The sequence below is a fragment of the Mus caroli genome, chromosome 18 (genome assembly GCF_900094665.2).
Source record: "Mus caroli chromosome 18, CAROLI_EIJ_v1.1, whole genome shotgun sequence".
NCBI lineage: Eukaryota > Metazoa > Chordata > Mammalia > Rodentia > Muridae > Mus > Mus caroli.
Genome location: NC_034587.1, coordinates 53243397 through 53265438, shown reverse-complemented (window position 1 = coordinate 53265438; position 22042 = coordinate 53243397). Strand labels below are relative to the sequence as shown.

The 22042-nt window shown below is 44.8% G+C and overlaps 1 protein-coding gene across 2 annotated transcripts in view; it reads right to left on the bottom strand.

The window, feature by feature from the left end:
- The window catches only part of Gramd2b (GRAM domain containing 2B), a 111781-nt gene that overhangs the window by 31773 nt on the left and 57966 nt on the right, over positions 1 to 22042 (bottom strand). For both annotated transcript variants that reach the window (XM_021150618.2, XM_021150619.2), the window contains exon 2: positions 2561 to 2680. In XM_021150618.2, the coding sequence (XP_021006277.1) occupies positions 2561 to 2680 (120 nt within the window). The remainder of the gene's footprint in view (positions 1 to 2560; positions 2681 to 22042) is intronic.

Genomic DNA, 22042 nt, shown 5'->3' with positions numbered 1-22042 from the left:
GAGAGGGAGAGGGAGAGGGAGAGGGAGAGGGAGAGAGATCCATCCTTAAGGGACCTCTCACCCCACAGAATGACCCCAGTGTTCAGGGCCTTAGAGAAGGGACAGGAGACACTGGACCCGAAAGACAAGAGATAGAAAACACCCAGTCTTGGAAGACAGTGAGAATCAAGTGCGACAAAATAAGAAAAAAGAAATAAAAACGAGCATCTCTAAATCTAAGTCTTCCCTTCCCCCGACTGTTAAAGGCAGAATTCTGGAATTTGATGGCAGGATATCTTAACCCTGTCTCTCCATTTCAGCAGATGTGGGAGCCTGCACATCTGCACCCCTGTGGCTGAGGACAGTCATTTCCAAGTGGAGAAGATGTACCAGTTCTAGAGCTGGCTCACAAATCCGCTTTGTAATTATGTAGTTGCTTTACTGCTAGGGCTTGAAACAATAGACAGAGTGTCCATATTTTTTATACTATTTGAAACATTTACACTATCTGAAGGAATTCAAATGCCACAGGGGGACAGACATGGTGGAAGTAGGGGACTCTGAGAGCGACTTAGGATGTCTTAGGCTCCTCTAATAGTTTATGATCCACAACACTGAAATCTCAGGAGGGGCACCTCTCAGCAGCTCACAGTAGACAGGCTTGATCTGCTCTGGGCTAGCTAATAAATACGTTCTCCGGGAATTCTGGAGATTATTATTTTTTGAAACTCTGAGTTTACCTATTTATACCCCACCTGAAAAGATAACTATTTTTATAAATGTCAAAAATAATAATGGTGGTTAGATAGGTTATGATGGTGACTGAGGCAGGAAGATCATGATTTAAGGCCATCCTGAGGACTATAGTGAGTCTGGGGCAAGCCTTGGCTACACAAAGCCTCCAATGCAAACAATATCAACAAAACAGTGCTGTATGTGGTGGCGTACACCTTTCGTCCCAGGGCTTGGGAGGCAGAGGCAAATGGATCTCTTGTGAGGTCAAGGCTAGCCTGGGCTACATAGTGAGATCCTGTCTCCAAACAAATAACAAATAAACACCAAGAAAACAAAATCCCCAAGCAAATAAAATAAGGATGGCAAGTATGGCTTCTTCTGACTCAATACATGTTAGTGGCATCATGTTTTGGAGGACTCCGAACAGTAGGTAAATGCAGTAAGAAGGGCTGCTCTCGCTCTGAGGTCTTGAACAGCGGCACAGAGCTAACGGGAAGCTCCTTTGCATAAGTACTGATTTCTCTGTGCCTTCTCAGTCACACTGTTCTCACTTCCTATAGCTGCCCACAGACAAGATCAAAGCCCAGTGCAAAATGAAAGTGCCCGAAAAGAAAAAAAAAAAAAAAAAACGGTTAGGACTTTCCAGACAGAGTGAGCAGAACGGCAGAGCAGGGCCCTCGGCGCCGTGGCGTGGCGGGCAGCAAACCCCGTGTTTTCCCACATCTCTTACTGATGCACACGGCACAGCTCTGCTCTTCTTAAGCCTGGGCAAGTCAGAAGGAACCCAAGTATTTGCCAGGTGACTGCCTGGCCCGTCACAGTGAAAGCTCTGCGAGAGGGGAGTCACTTAACGAGCGGGTGGGATGTTCTGCTGGGAAACAGCTACAGAAACAAATGTCGAAAGATAAGGCACCAGAAACAAGGTGTGCAGAGGCGACAGGGATAGCTGAAAAAGGAAACCTTGGGTGAGGAGTTAGGACTCAGGCACTGATTTAGAAAGGAGATACAAGTGGGGAGCCAGGGATGGAGGGAAACGTAGGATGTGATTGTCTCCTGGGAGAGGTCAAAAGTGGGAGGAGGCAATGGTTCTAACAGTTCTAGCAATCGGGAGGAGATCACTCGCCCTGATTGGAGAGTTCTAGAAGCCACAGTTAGGACTGGGGATGTACTCAGTGGTAGAGCAGCTGCCTAGCGTGTGTTCAGTTTGATCCTCAGGACAGAAAAACAAAACCAACCAAAATGAAAACAACAACAACAACAACAACAACAACCAGATTCCTCTTGTATCTACTCTTCTAGCTGCAGGCATCTCTAAGCTTCTCCTGGGTAGTGTTTGCCTCTGAGACTGATGGAGCCTGTAGCTATGTATTAAAAAAAAATCCCCCAAAACAAAACATCTCTCCTCCTACTTCACAGGTAAACCAGGTCTCCTCTACAGCCCCAGTCACAGATCATGGATAGCTCAGCAGATGCCTGGGACCTGGTCTCCTCTGCTCTTTCCTGTGGCTCCCAGGAAAGTGAGGGCCAGGTGTGCACATCTGGAGGCTGAGCAGACAGGGGTGCATTCTGTACGGAGAGGAGACCTTGTGGCTTCCTTGATCAGCAAAATCAGTGATTTCTGAAAGAGGCAGCCCATCTGCAGAAAGGTTCAGGAAAAGGAGCAAAAGATGCTGCGAGGAAGATAAGTGGATACCGGGGCAAAGACCAGGGCCGCGGTATTAAGGAAGAACGCACCATGCGTTCTTAGGGCATGGCTTGCCTACAGTTGAGCCACACTCTTAAAGACAACCTTAAAACTAGAAACGCCAGTGCTCTCTAAAAGCTGGAGAGTCCACTGAAGACTCACCACAGGCCAAGGCTCCTCTTCTGGTCCGGGGACTCGGCCTCCACAGATGAGGTAGGAGATTGGGCTGTTGGCGACTTGCTGACCCTCCTTCTGTCCTCCGCACCATTCTCAGCCTCTGAGCTGGAGAAGAGAGAAAACCGCTTCACTTTAGACATCCAGGGGGAGGTGGAAAGAGAAACGAGGAAGTGGTCTTGCGTTCTGGAGAGAGAAATGATCTTCATTCCTCACTGGCAGCCTTGGTCCTTCTCAGACTCCATTCTACAGGCTGTCTGTGGGAGCCATAATGGCAGCAGCTGCAGGTTGACACCTGCTTCACTTGTAAATGTCTGGCCACTTAGGATTGCTCCGCTCCTGGTCTGTGCCCGTGGGTCCCAGCTGCTCAACTCTGGCCAGCCTAGGCGTGTGCTGTGCTGCAGATCACCTGGAGGCTGGGAAAGCCCCTGTGCGCAGGCGCCAGTGGCTGGCACACATGGGTGGATGGGTGGCCTTCTGCAGGTGCTGGGAACCCCCACCCTCTTTGTTTGCACTTCTCTTAAGTCACTTATCACCTTTTGTTGTAGCTGTGACGTCCAGCTTTTGGTTGTTGTTTTAACTACATACTTCCTTGAGCAATTTACCGACTGTCATTTTTATAGCCACCCAGGCTAAGTAGGAATTGTTACCTTCACGTTATAAGTGGGAAATCTGAGGCTCTCACTGAGTATCACAGAGTTCACATCTGTTTTCTGTCCCTCCATAAGGTGCTTGTAAACACATCATTTTTCTAATTCATTCACTCATTCATTCATTCCATCCACCCGTCTGTCCGTCCATCCATCCGTCACCTTTTTTCCCTTTCTCCCACCCCAACTCACCCATTTATTTGCTTCATTGAGTGTGGGAGTTCCAAGGTGGGGCAAGAATTGCATTCATCTTTATATTAATTCACTCAACAGAGTCTAGGACGGCAGTCAGCTATGATCAATAGGCAACAAACAAACAAACAAAAAAACCAAACCAAAACAACAACAAAAAAAACTAGGCCTGACCTTGGTAAAAGAGAGTCAGAGAGAGAAAGAGATAGACAGAGAGGGAGACAGAAAGAGAGAGAAGGAGGAGGAGGAGAGGGAGGGGAAGGTAAGGAGGAGGAGGAAGAAGAGGAGGAGGGAACTTAGGGTTTGCTCACTGAACCACCAATAAATGGCTGAAGCAAACATCCCAGTGGGCAGATGAAGACAGCGTTGGGATGATTTTCAGTGTGGGAAGTGGGGGAGAAGGAAAACTGGCAGAGAACAAAGGTGGTATTCATGGTCCTGACTGTCTTTGATCTTAGCCTGTGCAGTAAAAACTCAGATACACCTCTGAGGTCATGAGCACTCTGCTGAAGCTGAGCACATAGGCAGATGCAATAAAATGGCAGTGTTGTGACACATTACCTGGTTTTAATCCTAATTTATCATTTGGAATTTCTTTTATTTGTTTATTTATTTTTTTATTACGTATTTTCCTCAATTACATTTCCAATGCTATCCCAAAAGTCCCCCATACCCCCCCTCCCACTTCCCTACCCACCCATTCCCATTCTTTTGGCCCTGGCATTCCCCTGTATTGGGGCATATAAAGTTTGCAAGTCCAATGGGCCTCTCTTTCCAGTGATGGCTGACTAGGCCATCTTTCGATACATCATTTGGAATTTCTACTTGGATGTAAGCAGGCAGGTAGTTACCACCAGGGTGGGCTCCCTGGGGATGCTCACTCACCTTGTTTCACAGCGAGTGGACATTGCAGGCCACACCCAGAGGGAATCATATCCTGGTATTGAAATCAAGACGAAGCATATTTGACAAGTAGAACCAACTAATAATTCTAGAAATGGCTGGTGTTCTCACTTTACCATCAGTACTTCCCTTTTTCTAAGAAGATAAAAACTGAAGCCCAGAGACCTGTCCTCTCCTCCGCTTTTCCTCAAGGTACACTGAAAGGTCTCAGTCCACACTGCGCTACATTACATGACAAAAGATATATGGGAAGTCAGATGGGGCCCAGTGTGGAGGCACACACCTTTTAGGTCAGCTCTTGGAAGCAGAAGCAGGTGTGCTTCTGTGAGTTTGAGGCCAGCCTGATCTACATAGTAAAAAAAATTAGAAAATAAAATAAAAACCGTAAATAATAACAAGTACTTTATTATCTCAGGGTCAATTTAATTGAGGTCTTGAGGTCTATTTATGTATTTTCTATATTTAACTGCTCTGTCTTCATGCACACCAGAAGAGGGAGTCAGATCCCCTTACAGATGGTTGTGGAGGATTTGAACTCAGGACCTCTGGAAGAGCACTCAGGGGCTCTTAACCACTGAGCCACCTCCCCAACCTTCTTTCTGTTCTCTCTGACCCCCCCCCCCCAAGACATACACATTTCATCCCCTTTTCAAGCTCACCAAGCAGAAATCCTCTGGGGACCGACTTCATTTCAGCATTTGCTTAAAAAACTTCCTACATTTTACACAGGCTCAGAGTGCCTCCTGGAGGCAGAGCCAAGGCCGTCTGGTATAGCACAGTTACATAGAAAGAGCCGAGAGCCACTCAGCAGGGGGTGGTTCTCCTGATACTCCTCGGAGAGGGTTAGGGTTAGGCTCCTGGACCTGACCTCACTTGGGAACACACTTTTGTACAGGGCAGGGTTCTGATGGGTTCATCCCACACGGTGGTTCCGTGTCTGGGACTCCAGCTTAGCACTGGACTCTTCAGCACACATCTCTAAACATCCCTCTCCAAACAGTGATGTTCCATGGAAAAAAAATGCATTTCCACTCTCCTTGAATATGTGCCAGTCTTTCAGCACTGCTTCTGGTTGACAGACAGCCCTGCTGGGGACACACTGGCTTCAAAGCTTTCTCCCTACCTGGTCCCCTTCAAGTACCGGTTGGTTTCTTTCCTTCTTCTTTTTAAAAGGATTAATCTGATTTTCAATTATATGTGTATGGCTATGAGCATTCGAGTGCAGGTGCCCCAAGAGGCCAGAGACACTGGATTCTCTGGAGCTGCAGTGAGCAGCAGGGGGGAACTGACTTCTGGTCCTCTGTTAGAGCGCGCTCCTCGGTCCTGGACCTTAAGCTCTGAGCCATCTCCTGCAGTTTTCTTAACTCACTAGGTGTCCACTCCATGCGTCCCCCCCCACCCTGTATTTGCTTTCCTCCTGGTTCTTCCCTACTGAATCTATACTCAAAGTTCCTTACAATTCAGGCACTTTCTGGTTTTGTTCCTGGCACTCAGCAGGCCTTTTATTTTGTAAATTGATGGGCAAGCACATTGTCTCAAAGAGGAAGTGAGTTCCATCCCTGGGCCAACTCAGTGTCAGGGTGTTGTTTATTGAAAGGTTGCAGAGGTGTTTCTGGGAGCCGATTCCCAACTTTGCTGCAGGTGCCCTTCACCTTGGAGGCCTTGTCAGCAGAAGACTAAAAGTTACAGGGTATCCAAACAACGGAAGGCCCACCCTGAAACTCGAGAGCAGTGCGTGTAATGACACAAGTGCTTCCCTAAGGCTCTCTGGGGAGTTCTGGGGAATTAGTGAAAGTTAAGCTAAGCGGGTTTAACTTGATCATGAACATAAAATCTGGGTCCGTTGTTTTTAAATGAGAAGACACTGTTTTCCTGGACAGCGACTGAAAGAATCAGTTGGGAGATCCAATCAGTCTCTTGCAACACGTATGTCTCAGAAAGGTCTTTATTAGAGGGGGCTCAGAGTTTCCTAAGGGAGAGAGATTCGGACCTAATCTGAGTACCAGAGAAGAAGGAGCAGAAACTGCCAAAAAAAAAAACCAAAAAACAAAAAACAAAAAAACCCACAGGAATTATCTTTGCCTGTAGGTTACATCTTCTCTCATTTCCAACCCAAATTAAGCATCACGTACAAGCCCTCAAAGACTTGCAGTAGGAGTTTCAGATGTTTGGTTTATACAGACAAGCCCGCCCTCGTCTACCTAGAGACTGCATTTTACTACTAGCTGGGACAAGCTGGTTTTAATACAACACAGCCACACACAGTTACGCAATCCACAAACAAAAACAGGCCGGGCCACCCTTCTCAACTGGTTGATGTTTGCCATTTCCCAGACCTCAGTAATCTGCCGATGACTTAAATTCAGATTTCACAAGTTGTCAGAATTAGATTTCTTTGGTAGGGGCTAGTTGCATTTTCTTCTGGTGATTGTCCCTGGGAGTTTAAAAGGACATTCAACATTCCTTTCTCTGGGGGTCATATTGTCACTAGACAGAAGCTGGGATTAAACTGCTTTTCAGGGGAATGAAATCAAGTACCTTCCAGTGGTTTAGTCTGGGAAGCTATGATCCTTTCTAGTTATAGTGACAATTCTGTGTTAAATTAGTCTAAATGAAGGCATTAAAATAATACATCACTAAACTTTCTTGTGCTATTAAAAGTTGGGGTGATTTTCCAGCCACCTCTTTTTAAAACCATAGGCCCTTTATCATCAAAGAGGATTATGCAGGGTAGGTTTCAGGAAATAGAAAAAGAGCAGTCAGAGCCCGATCAGGAGCTGCTCTCTTGCTGAAGACTGAACCAATAGACCTGGGTCCTTATAGACCCTTGTCTGATGTGCCGTCTCGGTGGCCCAATGAAGGTCGGGAAAAGCTGCATTATTCAGGAAACAGATTTCTCCGCTAGTGATGGATGAGGGTTCTCAGAGTTGCTGGGTTACACCCTCTGTAAAAATCAGACAGATGTTCTAGCTACCCATAGGAGGAAGTAGAGTGTGAGCGGACCAGTCCAGGCAGGAGGAAAGATCCAGAGAGACTTTTCACTCTTTTTATGGCTGTTAGACTATAGAAAAGACGGTCCCCCAAGAATCTCGCACCAGAGAATCCAGACCAGACAGAGGAAGTACTTGCCTCCTAGAAAGAGATCTCATACTGTTCTAACCTGGAGCAGTCTTGGGGGGGGGGAGCGGGAGCAGGGGGAGGGGGGGTGGAGTCAGCACCAGCTGGGATCACACCTCGACCAACACTGCCAAGTTATACTTACCTTTTGTTTTCTATTTAAACCCAGACCTCCTATTAGGACCTATTAGGAAAGATGGACTGGAGTCTGGCAGGGGGTGGGGTGTTTACCAGACCTCTTTATTTGCTCTTTTCCTCAAGGTAGTCACAATGAACAAATCTCCTTTCTCTTCTTTTCACCACTAGGCATCTCTTTAATTGGAGTATTGAGAATAGTGGCTGAAATGATCTTGTTAGAGTTGACAGGACCCAGTCTTTGACCTTAACAACTCCAGACACATGAGGTGCGCAAGTGTAGAAAGAAGTTGGTAGCAGACAGAAGGACAGCTGGAAAACCCTACCGCTCCTCCAGTTTGGTAAGTGCAGACTATCTCAGTGTAGACAGAACTGTAGAAGAGCTGCCTCTGCTTGCAATTCTAACCTAGCATGCCTTAGCTTAGATGGAGCTTCTGTGTCCACATTTCTACTTCAGAATAGATACTGTAAGAACCGATGCTGCTTGTAGGTTACAAACTGGGGACAAACTCTTCTTCTACTCCTTTCTTGGTGGCGACTCAGTTCCTTTTATTTTTTTTTAATATTTTTTATTACATATTTTCCTCAATTACATTTCCAATGCTATCCCAAAAGTCTCCCATACCCTCCCCCCTACTCCCCTACCCACCCACTCCCACTTTTTGGCCCTGGCNTTCCCCTGTACTGGGGCATATAAAGTTTGCANGTCCAATGGGCCTCTCTTTCCAGTGATGGCCGACTAGGCCATCTTTCGATACATATGCAGCTAGAGTCAAGAGCTCCGGGGTACTGGTTAGTTCATAATGTTGTTGCAACTACAGGGTTGCAGATCTCTTTAGCTCCTTGGATACTTTCTCTAGCTCCTCTATTGGGGGCCCTGTGATCCATCCAATAGCTGACTGTGAGCATCCTCTTATGTTTCTGCTAGGCCCCGGCCTACTCCTTAGAATTGGAAACAATCACCCATGGAAGGAGTTACAAAGACAAAGTTTGGAGCTGAGACAAAAGGATGGACCATCTAGAGACTGCCATATCCAGGGATCCATCCCATAATTAGCCTCCAAACGATGACACCATTGCATACACTAGCAAGCGTTTGCTGAAAGGACCCTGATATGGTGGCTCAGTTTCTCTCCACAAAGGCACATCCTTTCTCAGTAACATGTACATCTTTCTTGTAAAATGTAAAACTGTGCAAATGAGTATGGACATGCTTTTAATGTAAGGGACGGCATACTATTTTATACCCTGCTTTTTAAAAAAGTTTTGGAGTTGCTGTAAATTACGTGTGTGTGTTAGACAGACAGAAAGAGAGGGAGAGAGAGAGAGAGAGAGAGAGAGAGAGAGAGAGAGAGAGAGAGGTGAACATGAGTGCAGATGTCTACAAAGATTAGAAGAAACCATCAGATACCCTAGTGCTGGAGTTATAGGCAGTTCGCAGCTGCCTGACATGGGTGCTGGGAACCTTTGTAAGGGCAGTAGATGACCTCAACCACAGAGCAATCTTTCTGCCCCCTAACTTTAAGAAAAGTACTTACTTATTTATTAGTGTGTGTGTGTGTGTGTGTGTGTGTGTGTGTGTGTGTAGTTGGAGGTCAGAGGACAATTTGTGGGTCTTACTTTTTCTCTTCTACTCATGTGGGTCCCAGGGACGACCTGGTGGTAGGTAGGTGCCTTTATCTGCTGAGCCGTCATGTCAGCTCAGCCCAAAATTTTAAATGTTGCTTTTAAAAACAACAATATAAAGGACTGTATCTTGGTGTTCTTTCTTCATTGGTATGTATAGAGCTTTCTCATTATGCCTCCCCTGCTTCCCTTGTTTCTCTCCCTTCCTCTATTAAACAGTCTTTCTATGTGACCACATCTATTCTTGATTTGAGGTCTTCCTGCCTCAACTTCCTGTGGTGTATGACAGTAGCCACTATGTTCAATGTCCTCATTCTTTTGTTTTGTTTTGTTTTGTTTGAGACAGGGTTTCTCCATTGTCTCTGTTAGGGTTTCCATTGCTGTAAAGAGACACTGTGACCAAGGCAACTCTTACATTTTTGGTTGTGAGCCTAGCCTTTAATGGCTGAGCCATCTCTCCAGCCCGACCAAGGCAACTTATATAAAGGACAACATTTAGTTGGGCCTGGCTTATAGATTCAGAGGTTCAGTCCATTATCATCATGGTGGTAAGCATGGCAGCATCCAGGCAGGCATGGCGCTGGAAATGCTGAATTTTACATCTTCATCCAAAGGAAGCTAGGAACAGACTGGCTGTTTCCCGGGCAGCTAGGAGGAGGGTCTCAAAGCCCACCCTCACTGTGACATACTGCCTTCAATAAGGCCACACCTCCTAATAGTGCCACTCCCTGGGTCAAGCATATTCAAACCACCACACCTGTATAGCCTTGGCTGTCCTGGAACTTACTCTGTAAGCTAGGATAGCCTTGAACTCAGAGACTCACCTGTCCCTGCTTCTGGAGTGATGGGATTAAAGGCAATGCCACCCCCTTCCCCTAATCCTTTTTTTTTAAAAAGATTTATTTATTATATATAAGTACGCTGTAGCAGTCTTCAGAGGCAACAGGAGAGGGCATCAGATTTCATTAGGTGTGGTTGTGAGCCACCATGTGGTTGCTGGAATTTGAACTCAGGACCTTCAGAAGAGCAATCAGTGCTCTTATCTGCTGAGCCATCTTGCCAGCCCCCCACCCTAATCTTTTTTAATGACTGCATACAGCTTCATTGTAACAAATGAATTATAACTGAACCAGTGCCTTTTTGATGGTCATGTAGGTAGATTTTAAGTCTTTGCAAATACAAAGAACACTGTGAATCATGGCTCTATATTTGTGGTGTGTATGAATTTATCTATAGGAGAGTATATATGCAACTCCTGAGCCAGAAATCCTGAGGCTTAGAAAGGTTATAGTAATTGACAAACTGTCCTTGGCAGAGCTTCTGGGACGTACACCTGCAAGACACAGCAACACTTAGGCATCCCTCTAAATGAAGCATGAGACTATATATGTTAAAAGTAGATAGCAGAGTCCCTGATACATAGACTAGGATTAGTAACTTTAATAATGACTGATGCTAGGCTCTTTTGATCTTTGCAAATATGAAGGGTAAAAAAAATCACATTAAAAACTTAATATTTATTTATTTTATGTATTAATTTCTAAGGTAAGTATATAAAGGAATGAATTTCATTATTGCATTTCCTGTGTGTGTGTGTGTCCTACATTATCTTTATTCATCTTTCTCCACTGTCCTTCTATTATTCCCCTGCCCTCCTCTGGCTGGTCCCCATTCCTCTGCTGTTTTCATGTTACAAGTATTCGTATTCCAACATCTTGTCCCCTTATCTTTAGGATTCCTTTTCTACTTTCTAGATTTATGGCCTACACACATTTACACATATACTTTGAAATCCAACTCCACATATGAAAGAAAACATGTGCTATTTGTCTTTTTCAATAAATAATCTCGGGGCTGGAGAGATTGCTCAGCAATCAGCCAGTAGTGCTTGCTTGCTGCTCTTGCAAATGCTTGGAGTTTGTTTTCTGGCACTCACACTGGGTGGCTTACAACCTCCTGTAACTGCAGCTACAGGGGGATCTGATACCCTCTTCTGATCTTCACAGGGCCTGAAAACACAGTCGAACACACATGCACGCACACACATGTACTTTCAAAAATCCTTAAACATTTAGAAAAGTTAAGTGCATATTAGTGGTCAGCCTGACAGTAAAATAAGCCATCAATGAAATATATGTATCTCTTTTTCGATAAACTTGTAAGTAAATAAATAAATAGCATATAATGAAAACAAATGTCCCAAACAATGTTTTACTTCAGCAAAGGTTTCAATGACATCAAATAGGCTTCTTAGTTCAAGACGCTGAAGAGGAAAGAAAATACTTGTTTCTCTCTTTCCAAGGTCTTTACAATGAGTACTTCTAAAAGCCCTCCTGTATAATGAAATAAAACCACCAAAAGAAGAATGATTCCCTAACATGTCTGAACAAGGAGATGCAGAAAATCAGAAACACAATGTGCATTTATGCATCCCTCACCCTGACCACCAGTGTCAGTGGCTTGAACCAGAACAGAGACCTGCTTGTCAGACTGGGTGCAGAAGAAGGAATAGGCGAGAAGTTTCTGGAGACACTAGATTAATTCAAGGTGTGCCCGTGAAGGACCTTTGATAGCTCTCTTCACAGCCTATACTCAGGCAGGCAGTCCAGAGCATGACACAAGAGGGAAAGATATCAGAAAGACCATCACTGAAAGATGCTCAAACCTGAAGTACAGGAAACAAGGGCCCCAGGACTGGCCTGGGCCTGGGCACACCCTCATCTTTCTGGGGACAGGCTTGTCCTTAAGCAGGGGTCACTCTCTATCCATGAACGACAACGACCTCAGACAAACTTGTCTATGTCTTTCTTGTATTTATTTCCCTCTCTTCCCAGTACTAGAGATTGAGCCAGAGTTTAAGCATGCTTGCTAAGTTATAAAATCTGCCCTTGAATTTGTAATCCTCCTGCCTTACCCTCTAGAGTAGCTGGGTTTACAGGCTCATGCTACTAGACTTGACTGAGCTATCTTTTTTTTTTTAAGATTTATTTTTCCAGGCAGTTGTGGTGCATACCTTTAATCCCAGTACTTGGGAGGCAGAGGTGGGAGGATTTTTGTGAGTTCAAGACCAACCTGGTCAACAGAGCATGTTCCAGGACAGCCAGGACTACACAGAGAAACCCAAAACCAAACCAAAAACCAACCAAACAAACAAAACAAAAACCAACCAAACAAACAAAAACCCTAACTCTCAGTACAAAACCTGGTCATAGTTTGTAAGATCCTTCAGGACTTGCCCTTCGACCTTCCTGGTCTCTCTGTTGCTTCCACACCTAGCATTATCACACCTAGCCAGCCATGCTGCTAGCTCCCAGGAGGAACCTCTGCCTGGGCTGCTCGGTCAGGTGGACACTCTCCTCTTCAAGTCTTTACCAGACACCTTCTCAGTGAAGCCTTATCATTAACAAGTACTGCAAGATAGTATCGGGATAGAAAAAGTCAAAGGGAAAAAAACAAAATCAAATAAGAAAATTAAGATGTATAAGCCAGGTCCTTTTGCATTGAATGAATAGGGGTTTTAAACAGAAGACATGATCAATAACAATACCAACTGGAAAAAAGAAACAAACAAACAAAAAAACTAGGTATGGATCATTAAAGAAGGAAATGAGAAGCTTAAAAGCTATGGCTATAGTCAGAGCTGTGTCTCAACAAAACAAAGACAGAAAAAGAAGTGGGGATCTATAGTTATACAATTCACAGTACATATTAAAATAAGCGGATTTCTTCTTAATCTGTGTAAGACCAAATTCGAGATTCTGTTCTTTCAAGTGGACACTCTTATCGTCAAGCCCTGAGGAGTTAGCCTTTGTTAAAGAAGAACTTTAATTTAGCACACTGTCAGCGACAGCGACGGTGGATCTGTACCTAAGGACTCTCAGAGTGTCTTCAGTTGTGCAGAAGAGAACCAGAGAAGCAGCGGCAAGCTATGAGGCCGTGATGCTTGACCCAAGTAAGCAGAGAGGAATGTCTCCGTCTTCATTTGATTGACAGTGGGGATTAATGAGAATTAATTAACGAGGATTAGGTAGGTGGGATGGGATGAGATGTTGACTACCCACCCTTCCTCACGAGGGACTTAATACATGCATGCCTCTGGAGCACTGTATTTTTACATCAGTGGGCAAAGATGGCACACGTGGGTGGAGGTCAAAGACGAAGAAAATGGGAGAGTGAGTGGGAGATGAATTTGAAGGCAAGAAACAGATTGCACTAAGGAGGTAATCCTGAGGTAATGTTGAAATGAGGGGGAAGAAAAGTAATGAGATATCAGAGCAAGCCAAGGCCATCGGCTGAGGGGAGGACGCACTGCAGAAGCTGTCCTAGACTCCCGAGAGGGGACAACCCACTTGGGAAGATTTTGTGAATCTGGCTTTAGATACGATAGACGTGGTCAGTGGGTAGAAAACTGTATCTAAGAAATGAAACAAAATCAAGAAAGGCTAAGAGGAGTGCACGAGGCTGTGGGGGTGGGGTGGGAAGGTAGCCAGTCTGGAACCCTGGGTTGAGCACAGCCACAGCGGTCTCTTAGGGAATCTTAGGGAACTCCCTCTGCTCCCACTGATACTGAGTGAGGCTCTGTCCCTTCGCACCCAGGCTTCACTTCCGGTCCGACTTCCTAACACACACCACGCTGCAGGTCTCCGCAAGCCTCAGGCAACTCATCTGGTGTGTTTAATTTTCAGGATACCTGCTCTGAAAGTGACCGAAAAGCAGCTCATGTTAAAAACAGACAAATGGAGAGCCAACCTCTCGGAGCAGCATCTGTGAAGTGAGGAACAGGCGCAGCTGTGTTTTCCTCCACCCCGGGGGTCACCCAGCGGGATATCCCGAGTTTGCTCTCTTGGAGCCTTCTAGGACACCAGTGACTGAATTCATCCTCCTCAGGCCCCGCCTCTGCCGCCTCTGCCTCGTCACACCAAAGCTTGGGAGCCAGCAATGGCCTTTTATTGAGCCCTGGATGTCACCCAAACCTCTCTCAGGTTCTCCATTCTCCATCTACTTTCCATCCTGGCCCTGCTGCTCTTCCTGCTATGGCCTCTTTCTCTTTCACCGTCCATGTCCATTCTGTCTCCCTCTGCATACTGTGCTTGGCTTTTCTAAGGCTTGCGGTGTGCTCTCTGCCCCTTCACGGACAGGTCCCACCATTCCCCCTTTTGATATCAGCCTCCATCTCTTCGTTCGCAATATTTGGTTGACCGGACAGTGGGTTTAATGACCCAAGGACAAGAATCTACATATTAAAGAAAGCTTATCCTTGAATTTTGTGTCAACCCTACATAGCAACTTCCTTCTCAGTTGTGGGTGACAAATCCCGTTGGAAGAGGGCCCACTGAGGAAAGAGGAGAAAAAAAGGCCTGTCTCTCCAGGCTGTCTCCTGATTAATTAGTATTATGCAGGCTTCTTTTTCAAACAGTTATCAATTTGGTGAGTAATGATTTGAAACCTATGAAGATTTGAAAAACTGTCTTCATTATTAGTAGAAAGCACAGCAAGGAAAGCCATTATCAATGAAATCATTTCTTGGCAGCGGCAGTTTGAGGCCAAGCACAGCTAGAAACAACATAGAAAAATAAGAAGATGTTGTATCAAGGAGGTAGCGTCCAATTTCCAGTCAAGGTAGTCTGATGCTGCTGACGGAATTCTCTTGCTATTTATGCCCTCTGCATGGGAATATTAGTTTGCATTGCTCAGTACCAACAAAATATACAACTTATATTTCAATTGTAAACCAGATGAGATGCAGGGATAGATAGCCCTCGTAGTCCTAAACAAGGTAGGTAGAGCAGGCTAGCCCCAAACTTGTAGCCATCTTCTTATCTCTGCCTCCCACACCCAAACATTTTTCACAGTTTTTTTTCTCCCTTTTTTTTTGAGGTTGTTCACTTACTAGTGATTGCCAAATATCAGAATAAATCACTTTTTATACACTTATATCCTGGAGGACAGGTATCTGATTAAGCGCTGTTTAGGGAAGAATTGCCTTTTTAAATATAACAGATGCATTAGTCAAGAAAAGCAGAATGCATAAAATGAGGGAGAAAATGAGCTAAAAGTGCAAACGAACAAACCTTCAGCTATTAAACACTGTAAACGTCAGAAAGATCAAATGAGACAGAAAGGTTGGTTAGATGTTTCAGAAACAGCTAAAATCCAAAGCTGAAATTTTAGAAAGCAATAGAGTCCTTGGGAATATTTTTGGGGGGAGTAACATAGAAAGAGTTATAACAGGTGATTAAATCAAAATAGCCACTTGGGATTAAATCTGATCTTGAATGGTAAGATGCAAACCAGATTTGCCATCGGTCCCATTTGTAAGGGACACCAGGATATAAAGATAATCAAGTGCTCTCCTGAGGCCCTGGGTAAGGCCACACCTAAAAACTTCATGTGAGGATTTGGTCTACACAAAAAGAAAGGGATGGTAAATCCATGATCAACAGCCAAATACACACATCAGGACTTGGCACACCCTGCAACATAGGAGGAAGAACAGACATGGATGGGACGGGCCCTGGTCCCAGTCATATTAACTCCACTCAAATCCCAAGTAGTAACATCTCGTTTGGATGGTCAGAATTCAGCAGAGTTCGTCCTAGCGGAGATGAATCTGAAACCTTCTCTGAAAGGAGAGAATACTGAAATACAAAGCCAGGAAGCTGGGTGTGTGTGTGTGTGTTTCAGCAAAAGTCATAAAAGACTGAAATTAATGCAAGGAAGGAGAAAATGGAACGCCAAGTGTCCCAGGAGTGCTGAAGCAGGGGAATGCCCGAGGGTGAATGTGTGGTTTAGGATTGAGCAATGTGCTTCCATATTCCTTGAGTGTGGCTGAGGATGAGGCAGGCAGAGTTCTGAATTTAGGTCACTAAGAGGTTCCCCGACAGGTGCCTGAGACGACGTAGCTCACAGTCATGATGACACTGCTGAGTTTGGTACATTTCCCGAGAGCAATATCTGTAATGCTACAGTCTGCACGTTTGGGTGTCCACAAAATTCCTGGTCTCTGTTGAGACAATGGTTCCTTACCTAGGCCAGGCTATGTCTGAACTCATGATGTCCCTGCCTTAGCCTCCCCTGTGTTGGACTGCAGGTGCATACCTCAATGCCCTGCTCTATGCACAATTTTTTTTGTTGAAATGCACACTCTCAAATCTGAAAGCAAGGAGGTACAGTCTTTGGGAGGTGACTAGTTAAGAGAGTGAGACCCTCACAAATGGAACAACAGTTCTAACTGAACGGTCAAGGCAAGTGTACCCAAATCAGTTTCCTCTTCCCGGGAAGCATGAATGAAGCCCAGGTGGGAATTCAGAAAGAGAAGAGAACGGGGCCAAGATACCACAGAGAGAGCCACTAATACACTTTATGGGCGGAACATTCCCCCAGGCTAAAATACATTGTTCTTGAATTAAGTTTCAATTCTCTTGTTGCAACCTTTGTGAAATTAAATCCTTGACAACACTTAAGCCTGGGCAGAGCGTGGGTAGGCGCGCAGAATTCGCTGTAGTAAAACTGCATGTATTTGTCCAGAAAAGGATATTTTACCTATTAATACTGCAATAGCATTTAAAGTTTAAATCGACACTCAAAGCCAGGACCAGGAGGAGGCAGAGTCTGAAGGGACAAATGTTTGCTTTTGTTCTGAGGGCCACCTCTCTCCCTAAGGAGCCCAGCTGCCCTGTCCTGACCATAGCCCGTGGGAGTGGACATCTGGACCCGAGGCACCCCAGGGGAAAGCTGCTTTCTGCAATGTGGCTTCTCAATGTGCAGTCTCAAAGAACTAGAGCCTTTGTCCTCTGCCCTTTATTACCCATGACTGTCTCTCTGTTCCACGCAGGGAAATAAAACAAATACACGCAGAGATCAAAAATTGGAGGGGGGCTGGTGAGATGGCTCAGTGGGTAAGAGCACCCGACTGCTCTTCCGAAGGTCCAGAGTTCAAATCCCAGCAACCACATGGTGGCTCACAACCATCCGTAACGAGATCTGGCGCCCTCTTCTGGAGTGTCTGAAGACAGCTACAGTGTACTTACATAATATAATAAATAAATAAATCTTTAAAAAAAAAAAAGAAAAAGAAACCAACCAAACGGGGCTGGTGAGATGGCTCAGTGGGTAAGAGTACCCGACTGCTCTTCCGAAGGTCCAGAGTTCAAATCCCAGCAACCACATGGTGGCTCACAACCATCCGTAACGAGATCTGGCGCCCTCTTCTGGAGTGTCTGAAGACAGCTACAGTGTACTTACATAATATAATAAATAAATAAATCTTTTAAAAAAAAAATTGGAGGGAAATACAAGACCAAAAGTACGTGGTCACCCCAGCTGAAGTGAAGGGCACCAACTCCAAAACAGCTCCAGAGTGTCGCAGGAGTCCCTTCGGTTTTGCTCCCCCCACCCCCTACCCTAAACCTGCGGTTACTGCTTCCTGTCTCCTGTGTTCTGATCTGCTACATCTGCGACCGCCAAGTATCTGAGGAGAACATAGTGTGTTCACCACCCAGGAATTTCCCAGAGCCGGGCTCATCTTATGCCACATGACACCAGATAATCAACACAGCATGGGAGGGGACAACGCCACGAGGAAATGTACTGTGTATAAATACTATGCATTATTAAAACACAGGACGCCTTTTCTAACAGCCAGTCAGGCGTGGAAGCACCTGCTTGCTGTCCTGGCTGTTTGGCAGTCTGAGGCAGGAAAGTCACTAGAGCTTGGGAGTCTGGCCAGCCTGGCTGAGACCCAGTTTAAAAATAAATAAATTAATTAATTAAATTAAAAAAAAAAGCAAAAACTAACCAGAGTCAACTTTTAGAAAAATTACTGTCAGTTCTTAAAAACAAGATATCTATACATTAGGGAAAACAATTTTCTTCAAAGGGCTTTGGTTAACTGGAACTAGATACATTTACTTACAAAAATATAGCAATTCATTCTACTCCTATGAAAAACAAATAACTAGTCACACCTTTAACCCCAGCACTCAGGAGGCAGAGGCAGACAGATCTCTGTAAGTTTGAGGCCACCCTGGTCTATGTAGTGAGTTATAGACCAGCCAGAGCTACAAAGACCCTGTTTCAAAAATAAAAAAACAAACAAACAAACAAACATACAGAAAAGAAAAAACAAATAAAAGGCTGTATAGTTTTTGGTCTTTCAAGTTGTATGGGAAGGTTTAAAAGTGTTAATTACATTTTTTTTTCATTTTATTTAAATATATGGGTACACTGTCATGTCTTCGAATACACCAGAAGAGGGCATCAGATTCCATTACAGATGGTTGTGAGCCACCATGTGGTTGCTGGGAATTGAACTCAGGACCTCTGAAAGAGCAGCCAGTGCTCTTAACGGCTGAGTCATCTCTCCAGCCCTACATTAAAAAAAACAAAAAAAACAAAAAAAAACCTATATCTCTCATTTGTATTTGGTTTTCCCAGGAATTTATGGCCATATGTTGTACATGTTAATATCGACAATAATTCCATATTTTACTTATTTTATTAAAATAATAATATATAAATGCTCTATTAACATATTGTTACAAATGTTGAATGCATTATGACATGGAGACACATAACTAATGATAACTCTGTATTGCTGTGGGAAAACAGGTGTCAACCTGAATATCATCAATACAATCAACACACATAACAAAAGAATTAGATGCAATACTTTTATATATTTACTTTATGTGCGTGCATATGTACCTGTCTCTGTGTGTGTGTTCACTATGTCTATGTGGCTGTCTCCAGAATCTGGAACAGGGCCTCAGATCCCCTGGTGCTAGAGTTCCAGGCAGCTCTGAGCAGCCTATTATTGGTGCTGGAAACCAATCTCAGGTCCTTTGCAAGAGTAGTATGTGTTGTTATACACTAAGCCATCTGTCCAGCCCTTAAAAACGTAGATGTAATGTGATTTACATGAGACAACTAATCCTCTTTCAATGAAATAAGCAGGCTTTAATTAGTCTTACATTTGGCATCTTTATTTCTTCATTTTAATTTTCCCATCAAAGATATGTGTGTTCTTTACCTGCAATAAAGACACAATGACCCTGGAAAACATGTCTCTCTCTTCCAGTGACTTCATGTTCACTCTGTGCTTTGCTGTTTTAAGCCATTATCTGTTTGCATCATGGCCATCAGGGTGACACAGAACCCTGCTGTTCTAAGCCATTATCTGTTTGCATCATGGTCACCAGGGTGACACACAACCCTCCTACCAGTCTTGTTAGGTGTGGATGCAAGACAGGTTCTGTTCATTCTCCACAGGTATAGAGACAACGAGGAGAATCTTTTTTTTTTTTTTTTTGGTTTTTTGAGACAGGGTTTCTCTGTATAGTCCTGGCTGTTCTAGAACTCACTCTGTAGACCAGGCTGGCCTCAAACTCAGAAATCTGCCTGCTTCTGCCTCCCAAGTGCTGGGATTAAAGGCGTGCACCACCACTGCTCGGCAGGAGGAAAGTTTTGAGGAACCACACAAAGCGACCTCAGAAGAAAGCCCCTGTCATGCGCATGTCCAATGACCTGTCTCTCATCAGAGCCAATCGGACGCCTACCTCCTTAGTTTAGTACTTTCTAGCTGAGTTTTTCCTTCCCCCCCTCTAGTTTGGTTGGCTTAGCTAGGGTCCAAAATTCATCCCACTAGGATGGATTTCCTTTCATTTGCTTTTATACACAACACCTTCTCATTTCATCTTTATTGGAAGGTAACTTTGCCATGACATCTTGAAAAAAAGCACATAGAATCACGTTGCCTAGGGGCATAGCTCTGTCAGTAGAGTTATCACCTAGTATACGTCAAGTCATGAGTTCAAAACCCCAGCCCCACATGAAACCAGGTGTGGTGATGCATGCCTATGCCTCCAGCATCTGAGTGTAGGCTAACCGGAAGGCCGAGATGTGTAATGTCACTCTTGGTTGCATAGGTCAGAATGAGGCCAGTCTGGGGTACATCATGAGAGCCTGCCTCAAACAAACAAACAAACAAGGCAAGCACCACCAGCAACAATCAAACAAGTCCCTATAACTTAGGATCGCATCATTCCTCTGCCGCCAAAGCCTTGTCGTTCTCCACTGCAGCTGATATGAGGGCAGCAAATAAGTCCTTTGCAAACTGACACGTGAGTTTCTGGCTTTGGAGCCTAAATACATTCATATAGAGTTGCCTCTGCTTCAAGATCTCCTAAGAGAGTGGCACTTTTTTTTTTTTTAACTTAGCTCTTGTTGCGGTCACACCCTAACTTCTCAACCTTTCTGGATCCCGAGGACTGACTGACCCTTCTTTCTTTGTCTTCCCTCCTCATACCCCTATGGGAAGGTTTGCCAAGGGAATGTTATCACTTCAGTACTTGGACTCAAAGATTACAATGGGCGGCTGCTTTATCTTTTCCTGCCTGGGCTGGCCATCAGCCCCTGAAGGATAGTGTTCTGGTCCTGTCTGTCACAGCTGTGTAACCTACGAAGGTGTAAAGTCATTGGCCTCAAGAAGTGCATGACCCCTAAAGTCCAGGCTGTCTGATTTCTAGCCCACAGCCCTTTCTTTGCCACACACTGTCATCCATAGCAGTAAGTAGGGATGGAGTTCATTTGGAATTGGCATAGAAAGGGCAGAGACGTTTTCTGCTGGGATCTGGATACTGCTGTTGAGTTCTGGACTAGTGGGGGCAAGTCACAAGAAGGCAACAGCTGCCCTCCACTTCTTTCAGGCTGCGATCAGACACGAGGAGCCCAAGAAGTTAATGGGTAAGGAAGCTCACCTTCACTGAGGAAGCTTCCCCACTCTTTCCCTCCAACTGGGTGAAAGGTAGTGGAGTCAGTCTGGTGACTAAAGCCAGGCAATCTTACCACTTTGCTGGGTGGGGCCATCTGGTCAACCTGTGGACTTTGTTTGACTTGAAAGGGCAATGTTCAGATACTGTGGGCTGCAGGGAATTGGAAGAAAACAGGGTAAAAAATTTTTTCCTTTATTCCTTTTTGGTCTTGGAGAGAGCTACAGAGAGTCTCTTCTCCATGATCTATGGCTACCTAAGAGGAGCCTCAGGCAGTTTCTGGGTGTGTCATCTTCAGGAAGATGCTTATCATATTTCAGCATCTTATTAAGGGGTGGGGACTTCCTATAACCAGGCCCACAGAAGGTGTCACCTCTGCATGGCATGGACTGTTCTTTGTTATGTTTTCCTCCAAGTTAGAAAACAGATTTCTAAAAAGGCTTCTGAGAGGCTGTGAACCATCCACCTGATTGGAGAAGCCAGGTGCCAGCTGAGAGACCTGGTGGCAATGGAGTTAGTTCCCTGGAAAAATCCAGGTTGGCCTACTTTTTGAGGTTACTAATAAGCAGACATCGTCATGAGGTAATAATAGAAGGCAGTCGTTCAAGAAAGAGGAAACGCTATAGACTCTGGAGCTAAGCCTGCTTCATCCGGAGCCCTGCCAACTGCTCCCACTTCTTATTTATTTCGAAACCAATCCCCCACCTTATCTTTTCATGTGGGGCTACTACAACATGTAGCTGGAGAAGGTAGTTTCTCAATAACGAGCAACAAGGCTGGGAGATGAAACAGAGGATAAAGTGCTTGCTGTTCTAAGATCAGAGGTTGGATCCCCAGAACACAAGTAAATGCTGGGAGGATATTGCTGGCCAGCTGTAACCCAGAAGGCAGAGAAAGGAGAACCCCAGAGCAAGCCAGAGGTGTAGATTTGTAACATCTGTGAGGTCTGGGTTACTAAGGTAGAGAACAACTTAAGATTTCTACTGTCCAGCTCAGGTCTCCACAGATGTATAGGCAAGGAACACACATACACATATGCATGCACAACACACACACACACACACACACACACACACACA